This window comes from Gekko japonicus, unplaced genomic scaffold (assembly GCF_001447785.1).
Source record: "Gekko japonicus isolate JY-2015 unplaced genomic scaffold, Gekko_japonicus_V1.1 scaffold289, whole genome shotgun sequence".
NCBI classification, from domain to species: Eukaryota; Metazoa; Chordata; class Lepidosauria; order Squamata; family Gekkonidae; genus Gekko; species Gekko japonicus.
Window position 1 is genome coordinate 898,819 of NW_015174282.1, and position 9,820 is coordinate 908,638.

At 42.6% G+C, this 9,820-nt stretch overlaps 1 protein-coding gene across 1 annotated transcript in view; it reads left to right on the forward strand.

Moving 5' to 3' along the window:
* TRAM1 (translocation associated membrane protein 1) overlaps positions 1-9,820 on the forward strand; it is a 13,577-nt gene that overhangs the window by 414 nt on the left and 3,343 nt on the right. The window contains exons 2-10 of the mRNA XM_015423897.1: positions 2,781-2,844; positions 3,782-3,903; positions 4,081-4,197; positions 4,618-4,676; positions 6,580-6,664; positions 7,214-7,284; positions 8,014-8,118; positions 8,329-8,472; positions 9,197-9,354. Of these exons, the coding sequence (XP_015279383.1) occupies positions 2,781-2,844; positions 3,782-3,903; positions 4,081-4,197; positions 4,618-4,676; positions 6,580-6,664; positions 7,214-7,284; positions 8,014-8,118; positions 8,329-8,472; positions 9,197-9,354 (925 nt within the window). The remainder of the gene's footprint in view (positions 1-2,780; positions 2,845-3,781; positions 3,904-4,080; positions 4,198-4,617; positions 4,677-6,579; positions 6,665-7,213; positions 7,285-8,013; positions 8,119-8,328; positions 8,473-9,196; positions 9,355-9,820) is intronic.

A 9,820-nucleotide genomic window follows, 5' to 3' on the forward strand; every position in this document is an offset into this window, starting at 1 on the left:
TCTCGGCGACGTCTCTCTTCCTCCTCGCCAGCCAGTTCGAAACAAAACGGGAACAGGCTTCTGGTGCCCGCGGTCGCCGCCAGGGACCCTCTCTTTATCACGCCCCCCTGTTCCTGTCGTAGGCTAGTGGGAATGAAGCGTGCGGCTCTGTGTGCACCCCGTCCTCTCTCGCCTTTTAGGTCTTGCCTGTAGTGGCCGGGGGGGGGGGCGTGGGGGGTTCAGGGGTTTTTTTTCAAAGCGCCCCATAGCCTGGGGAGCCGGGGTGGACCAGAGGTTCCGTGGCCTCTCCTCCCATGCCCCGCGAGCATCCGGCCAATTTCTCGGGCGTCTCGGACACCTCCCGCGGGAGCCCGTTTCTCCGAGCCCGCCCAGGCTGCGTGGACAAGCGTGGGGAGCAGCAGCGGGCGGCCGGAGTGGTGCCTCATCCTGCCGGCAGCCACCCCCTTTGCCCAGCGTGGCGGTCGGCCTCTGCCCTCCCTCCTCGAGCGGGCCTGAACTCAGCCTCTCTGCTGTTGGGCTGCAGCAGCCGCTTCAGTCCCTGGCCGCCTGCCTCCTTCCCTCCCGCTCCTCTAGAGAGAGGACCCCCCACGAGGGACCGAGGCGGGCACGCGAGAAGAGAGAGGCCGGGCTCAGCCGGCTTGCTCTGGGCACAGCCGTGGTCCCAACCTTGCGAGAGGGACTCCGCCACGCACGCCTCCCTCTTTCCCGTGCACGGCTCCCTGCCTGCCGAGCAGTTCCTGGTCTCGGCAAGGTTACGTGGCACTCGGAGCGCGAGCACTGTGGGGAGGGCGGGGAGGGTTGGCAGGCTCCAGGATGGGGGGGGGGCGGGCGGAGAGGGGTGTGGGGCGGAGTGTGTAGTAGTGGGAGCAGGCTGGTCTCGGGTTGCCAGAGATGGAGGAGGAGGCGGAGAGGGCCCCCTGTCTTTTTTTTTTTTTTTACCGGGGCAGAACTAAAAACCCCATGGGGCGCTGCGGCAAGCGGCCCCTCCTCTCCCCACGGCTCCGCGGAAGGTGAAGTGGACGGTGACGTGTACATAGAGAACCCTCAGTGGACTGAAGGGCTTCCATATGGTGCACTCAGCTAGGAATTCTTCCATGCCCACCACGTACCAAAAAAAGTGCATGTGGTGGCTCAGGGTTGCAATCTGGGTTAAAAGGGAAAACCATCTTTGGACCTGTGAGAAAACAGTAAAATGACTTCTAACCAACAGGGTACCTAATATGTACGGGGGAGGGGCTTCAATCTTCACAGGGTTGGTTTTTTCCCAAAGCAGACCCACAACTGCTCTAGTGTAAAGGATCTGAAAGCAAAACTTTAAAGTCTTCTTGCAGAAGTGCTAGCCCTATCTTTTATAATACTTACAGAAATATCTGAGCAGCAGGAGAAATTGATGTGCTTTTTTAAAAAAAGAACTAAGTCTGCCACACATTCCCTTTGAAGATACTGTGAACTGCAAAATTTACTCTGTAAACTGCAAAGACTGATTCTCTTATGCTGCAACCGTTTTCTTCTAATTCCCCACCTCCATTTTCCTGATTTTGTACTCAGCATTTTTGTAGCCTAATGAATACTGCTAGGGAACTTGAAATACAGTTGAACAATTAAAGCATAACTCTTAAAGTCTCATTATAGCTTTTCTTCCCTCACTAGGTAAATGTTATCGGTTGTTCTTGATGCTAGGAACTCATGGCAGCTGTTGGGAGAGAGGCAGAAGTGTGTAAAAAGTTCGCTCCTCCTGTTGCTGTTTTGTACCATACGTATACTTTGAAAAGATGCAATTTCATACAGTAAACTGAATTGATGATTTGATCTTTGTGTGTCCTTCATTAAAAATTACTTTAAAAAGAGCGTGCAAATGCTGGAGTTGAACCAGCGCCATATCCTGATGCTGAATTTAGTGAGAGACATGAGATAATTTGGAAATAAATATTTTTAAAATGTTGTATTAAGTACTGGTCGAGATTAACTAGCTTTGCACGGTTATCAGTAATTAGTGCATTCACTGTAGTTATTTGACTGTCTTGATCAGGTAGATAGATCCTGTGCCTGGTTCTCTTATGGCAAGCAAAAATTGCTTCCAGGTGATGTGGTAATAAAGCTTATAGACATGATTCTTTTGTCCACAAATGACAGGTGCAGGTAATAATAATTATTATTGTATGGCAGTGTGTGTAGTATAACCAGGAGATCCTAAGATTGTCTGGCAGCCAGCAGTTCTAGCTCTTTTAGCATTATGCACTACTAGGTGGTGAGCTAGGCTTGTTTTTAAGGCAAAAGACATTTCAGAGGTGGTTTGCCATTGTCTGCCTCTGATCATGTCCCTGGTATTCCTTGGAGGTTGCCCATACAAATTCTAGCCAGGGCCAACCCTTCTTAGCTTCCGAAATCTGACGATATACTCAGTAATCTAGAATTGCAGTTAAATGCCCAAATCATCATTCCAAAGGTACTTATTTTAAAAAGCCTGTCTACCTTTAAACACAGGTGCAGGTGTTTACAGGTGGGCAGTAAATCTGAGCATTTAGCTGCAGTTCTGGACTATTGGGTATTCTGCTAAAGTATACCAAAGCGTTATGCCAGCTGTTTCTCATAATCCTGTGTTCAGTATTCTTGCATTCTAGCTAAGCCAAATTGAATCTATCTCAGGTTATGGTTATATGTGGTTCATTCATATAGGATTTAAGCCAATTAATTTTATTTCAGTGGTGTACTGCTTCTGCATCTTAAGACACAATGTGTTTTTCTATAGTAGTAGCTTATTCTGCTTTATTTTGTTTCAGGTTACAGCAAAAGCAGCTGTTGTCTTTGTTACACTTCAATACAATGTTACCATTTCTGCCACAGGTAAAGTTCAATGTAAATACTTGGAGGTTTGTCTTCTTACATTGCTAATATGTCGTCATACTGGCAATCGCCATTTCTATGACTTGCTGCACCAACAGATATTTTCTCATGAGATCATGTGCCATATGCTACATTAGCCCAGTGGCTATTTTAGTGCATTTTTATTCTTTCTTCAAAGGAGCTCAGTGTAGCATGTATTGTCTTGTGCTCCTCCACATTATCCTGTGAGGCAGGTTAGACTGAGAGTGTATGACTAGCCCATGGTCACTTAGCAGCTTCATGCCAAAGTGGAGATTTCAGCCTGGCTCCCCCAGACGCAGTTCTAACACTCTAATAACTGCAAATCATGAAAAGCATGAAGAAACATCACAGCAGATGTTCTGGTTCAAAGTAGCTGTTGGTCAGAAGCAAGATTGATTTTGATTGATTTTGATCCAGATCTGTCCTATGAGTTGGAGACCTGAGCAGGATTTAGGAGTCCCTCCAGATTTCATTCTTGAGTTACTGCGTTCTGCACATTTACAAGTGTGGGTACCCCAGCCTCAGAAGTGGCTTTTGGGGGGCTGTGGAAGGCTGCAGAAAGAAGGAGCTGGGGAAGATCAGTCATATGAACTCTTTTCCACTGTGCTTCACTCACAGTTTATTGACCCAACCCGTTCACTTAGTAGCCTGTGGACAACATAGCAAATATTAGGCATCAGTATCAGTTGCTTTCATCCAGAAGTAAACTTTATGGACTGTCATATTGAGTTCTGCTTATTAACAGTGCTGTTTACTAACTAGAAATAAAGAACGTAGACTGTATTTTACAGCATTCTTTTTTTAGTACAAAATGGTAACAATTTATTTCTTATTCCTCAGTTCCAGGTGTAAACTGGATAGAGGATGAAGTTAAAATAACCTGTTTATGACTTCACTCTCTTTTTTTTTTCTTCAGAAGACCAGCCTGTGGAAACAGTCACACTGTATCACTATGGCATCAAAGATCTGGCTACTGTTTTCTTCTACATGTTGGTAGCAATAATTATACATGCTATTATTCAAGAATATGTGTTAGATGTAAGTATTTTCTTTTGGGACTGTACAAAGTATGTTACTGCCATGATAACTGATTGTACATGTGCATTTGTAGACTTCAGAAATTGAAAATTAGAACCTGGCATGTCAGATAGGTTCTTAACAAATCTGTCATGAAACCTGTCATGAATATGAAGCTAAATAATTTTTTTCTTTTAGAAAATTAACAGGCGAATGCACTTTTCCAAAACAAAGCACAGCAAATTCAATGAATCTGGACAACTCAGTGCATTCTACCTTTTCTCCTGTGTTTGGGGAACCAGCATTCTTGTGTCTGTGAGTATTTCACTTCATATACTTAGAATAAACTGATTTGGAAGTTTACCTAGTCTACTTTAACCCTGGTTCATCTTGTAACTGATTTACTGTATCAAAAATAGTGCAGTGATATGCATTTCTATAAGGGGATATGAGACTTAGTTCATTTTCAGGTACAGCCTAGAAAGTGTGGGGCTGGGATTGGGTCAGCATGATTAGCAGCTGGACGGATTCTTGGGAATCAAGCCTTGTGCAGTGTTCTTGCCTGGGAGCTGGTCTGATTAAACTAGTCTTGCAGTCTCCTGTTTGTTGCTTTTTGAAATGTTCTGTTTTCTTTCATTTGGGGAGAGATGGTAGCAGTTGCACTTTATTTAAGGCATTTGACAGAAGAATTTACCTTACATGCCAGTAAAAAGTATCAATATGATGGAATTTCAGGAGAACTATATATCTGATCCGACTTCACTCTGGCGAGACTATCCACATACAATGATGCCGTATGTACCATAGTGTTCGTTGTTTATTTGTTTGTTTTACTTAACAGATCAAATAACTGCTTAAAGGTATTCAGGTGACTCTGTATTAAGAAGATGGAGAAAATATGTTGCCTTGTTCTTCTAATGAATGCTCCAGAAATTCAGTATCTCTGTGTTGGTATTCTGTGGCCAACAGTTGCCACTATACCATCACTCTTGAAACTGCTAATTCCCGGCCCCAAAGGTATTTGGCTGGCCTCAACCAGGGCCATGTAAGGAAGAGATGTTCGTCCAGGCCTTTGGTTCATTTATTTATTTTTTATTTATACCCCGCCCTCCCCGCCAAGACGGGCTCAGGGCAGCTTACAGATACTTCATAAAAAATCAATTAAAACCTATCATAACATATAATCATAAACATAAAATACCGATAATTTAAAATACAACTAAAATGCTGGAACATTATCAAGTAGACAGGAGCAAAGATTACTTAGGTGACCATTAATGCTCCCTCTAAGCTGTAGAGTCTTATGAGCAAAAATTCTACTTTGTGAGCTACTGGCATGAAAGTTGTGATCGAGCAATTTGGCTACTGCATAAAGTAGTTTGCTTTGGAGCCATCCTTCCTGAGCTAAGACAAAAACGTGTGAGCTGGAAGCTAAAAAACTGTGAGCTAGCTCACACTAACTCAGCTTAGAGGGAAAACTGGTGACCATATAATTCCTATAAATTCACACCAGCTCAGTTCGGTCACTTGTTATGTGGCGGGTGTAGGCTGAAGATTGCAATGGTAAGGCCAGGACACAGGCTGGCAAAGGTTGTAAAGCCAGGGCACAGGGACACTTCTCAGTGTATGATGTGTTTCCTTAAACGCCTGGTGGAAGAGGTCCCGTAGGGCCCTGATCTCTTCCAGGAGCTCATTCCACCAGAAAGGAGCTGCAACCAAGAGGGCCCTAGCCCTGGTTGTTACTAGCCTAGCATCCTTGGGGCCTGGAAGGGCCAACTGATTTTGCGCCCCTGAACGCAATGCTCTCCAGGGAACATGGGAAAGGTCCCTCAGATATGCCGGATCCTGACCATATAGGGCTTAAACCTTGAAGCGAATCCAGTATGCTATCAGCAACCAGTGCAGTGTCCTCAGTACAGGCTGGATATGCTCACACATGGGGGTACCTGTCAGCAGCCTGGCTGCTGCATTCTGCACTAGTTGCAGCTTCCGGATTTGAGACCAGGGCAGCCCCATGTAGAGAACGTTATGGTAGTCCAGCCTCAAGGTGACCATCACATGGATCACTGTTGCCAAGTCGTTGCGTTCAAGGAAGGGAACCAATTGCCTAATCAGCCGAATATAATAAAAGGCTGACCTGGCAGTGGCTGCTACTTGGGCCTCCATTGTTAAGGAGGCATCTAAGAGCACTCTCAAACTCCTGATCTCTGGCGCTGGCACCAGCTGTGCCCCATCGAATGTCAGGAGTGGGATCCCTACACCCAGACTGCCCCAACTCAGGCACAAGACCTCCGTCTTCATCAGATTCAATTTCAGTCGGCTCAGTCTAAGCCAACCAGCCACAGCTTGCAACGCTTGGTTGAGGCCAGCGACTGTTATTTACATCTGCCCAGCACCCCCCCCCCTTCTCCCCCATGACTGAATGCTAGATATGACATCTTGTTCTTAAAATGTCTTCTAATACTGAAATGCTTGAATGTTTTAATATTGATTTTTTATGGTTTTGATTGGTTTTATAATGTACTGAATTATTCTGTTGCAAATCGCCTTGAGACCTGCGCAAGCGATCCAGAAATCTAATGAAATAAATAAGTTCATGAGAGAAGTTTCAGATGAGTCTTCAGTGTAACACCTCATGTTAATACACCCTTACATGAAATACGTTTGAATTTTAAATATTTCTACTGTGTTATGCAGGTTTCAAATGAAGTTTTTCTACATCTCACAGTTGGCATACTGGTTCCATGCGTTTCCAGAACTCTACTTCCAGAAGACAAAAAAAGTAAGTCTACACAAATGTTCTCATTTATTTAACTAGTAAAGAGGAACAGGAACTTGGAAACTATTTTTAAAGTAGCTGGTTGCAACCAGTCTGTTCACAGATGGCAGTGCTTCGAGAATCTGTGTTCTTTAATGCTGCCTTGTGCTTATCTTTTAACTTCGAACATTAATAATTTTCTCTGATGTTTTGCATGTTTGGCTTCAGAAAGGCAGGGAATACAGTAACATCACACAAATGAAAATGTGTGAGAATAATAAATAAACAGTAGCCTAAGATGATAATCATAAAGCAATACTCAGGATAGGAGCAGACGATAAAAATGTCTTAAAGTTGGAATCCATCATACTTTAAAAGTTTATGTACAACGAACATTGATGGATTAGCATTCAGCAAGATTCCGTGGTACTAAAAAATTCAAAATGATCTAGTTGAAACAGAATAAAAGAGAAATAAAGATTGTGGTGATTGGACAATATCCAGCAACTGGCAATAGCCGTTAGTGATGTTTCCCTATTGTGCTTTTAAAAATATATGCTTTATTTTTTGTAGGAAGACATTCCTCGCCAACTTGTTTATATTGGGCTGTATCTTTTCCATATCACAGGAGCTTATCTGTTAAAGTGAGTGATTTGGACAGATTTCAATCTATATTAACATTACTGACTAACGCTGTCTTTATTTCCGTGTACGAAGTGTAGGATACATATGTGATAATGAATAACTGTAATGCTATTAAATAATTTTTTAACATTTAAGTAATCTTACATTTCTCCCCTTCCCCCTCCTTTAGTAAAAACACGCAAACAAAATGCAGAAGTTGAGTGAATACTGAAATTTGAGACAAAATTATGTAGTAGACTTACCTAGTTTCATTGGGCCCTGGTAGGACCCAAGGGAGGTCACGAGGGAGGTGTTACATTTCAGCTGAGGTTTTCTGATTCTATTGAAAGCAAGTTTAGGAATCAATGTTGATAGTAGAATTTGTTTGGAATTTCCGTAGCAGCCTTAATATCTTAAACAAATATTGCATTACAATATATGTTTTTGTCTTCCCCCCATCTTTGGCAACAGGTAAATGTTTCAACCTCAAACATAGAACAGTGACTTATACCTATTTGATCTTGTTAAGCTATACTTTTCATTTTCGTTACACCTTTCCTGACATACTTCAAAATATATTTAGGGATCAAGCTAGCAAGACCTGTGCCCTGAATGCATATACCTAATTTCATTAATTCAGCCTTCAGTGAAGTAGTTGCAGTACAAATAAATGGAATGCAAATAGGCAAGTGAAAACCAATTGTTGACCAATTATCACCATACCCTGTTTTTGTTTTGTTTTTTAACAGTTTGACCCATCTTGGGCTGGTTCTCCTTGTGTTGCATTACTTTGTGGAATTTCTCTTCCACATATCTAGACTGTTTTACTTCAGTGATGAAAAATATCAAAAAGGGTAAGTACATGGAATAACTTACAACATAAAAATGTGCCCAGGATGTCATTGGCTTCTGGAAATATCAGTTACCTACATTGGTGGTAATTATTCAGTTCAATAAAAACTTCAATGTATATCATTGTGATTTTGTATTTTTAAAAGTAAGGAGCATTTTGGTGGATAAACGGCACAGTGATCAGATGCTAATTCTGGATTTGCTTCTTCTAGGTTTTCACTTTGGGCAATTCTTTTTGTGTTGGGAAGACTTCTGACCTTGATTCTTTCTGTCCTCACTGTTGGATTTGGCCTTGCTAGAGCAGAGAATCAAACATTGGATGTTAGTTCTGGAAACTTCAATGTGCTGCCAATCAGGTAAGTTTTACTGTTTATCATTGGTGGTTACCCACCGTAGTTAATGTGAACTCCACGTTCAGAGGCAATGTACCTCTGTGTTCCAGTTGCCTGAGGGCTATAGTGTTTATATTTCCAGAGAAAACATAAATAAGTCACGTGGCTACCCATAGCTGGGAAGATGCTTGGCTAGGTGAATGCTGCTGGATTAAACCAAGGGTGGTTGTTTAAACCACCAGTTCTTTAAAACAGGGAGTTAATTTGAACGTCCTCCCTGTTGAGGGAGCTTTTTTCTGCCTGAACCTGAACTCACTTTTTTTTCTGTCTTCAGGTTCAGCTGAAATTCAAAGCAACTGAGACACTTTCCATTCAGATTCAGTTATGGTTCACAGGGAAAACACAAACAAAAAAACCCTGCTCTGAATCAGTTTATGAGTTAAGATTCAGGTTCAGTTGTCTCCTTGCTTATAATGATCATTTGGCCTAAACTAGACTGGTTTGAATCGTCTTGCCAGAATATGACCAAACTTTTACCTGATTAGGTCTTGCAAAATGCCCAGATAATGGGGAAGTTATGTAAATGAAGAAGAGATTGTATGTATATCCCACCCTTTACTACCTGAAGGAGTCTCAGAGTGGCTTGCAATCTCCTTTTCCTTCCCCTCCCACAACAGACACCCTGAGCTTTGCTGTCTCTAGATTTAGATAACTTCCAACATTCTAATAGTTTCTCTTTCATTTGTAGAATCAGCGTGTTGGCCTCCATCTGTTTAACTCAAGCCTTTATGATGTGGAAGTTCATTAATTTTCAGCTAAGAAGGTGGAGAGAACATTCCTCCCCTCCCCAACCAGTAAAAAAGAAGTCTGTGACAACTAAAGGCAAGCCATCCAAAAAAGAAAGAGGTTTGTGCTTTGGTACTTTAGTCTCCACTTTTGGAAGGGGGAGGACTAGGAGTGCGATTCCAGCAGATCAGACATACAGCAAAATCATGTAAGGCTTTGCCTGGGTCAACATCGATATCTCTTGTGTTGGGGATTATTCGTTTTTACAGAACATGCTACATTAATGAGCAGTCCCTAAGGATTTAGAAGCCTGCTCTCCAAGTGACCACAAATGATCTTTCCATGGTCTTCTACCATCATACAAAAGTAGGGATGTGCAAAAAAAAAAAATTCGGTAAAATTCGGATTCGGGTTTATTGGACCCGAATTTTTTCGGGAAACCCGAAAAAACCCGAATATCTATACCGGTAAAGCATAGATATCCGAAAATTTTCGGGAATCCCGAAAAATTCGGGTCCATTGTAACCAATGGGGCCATTGAAGTCAATGGCAAAAATCCTCTTGAAACTTTGCGGGGGGCTGGGGG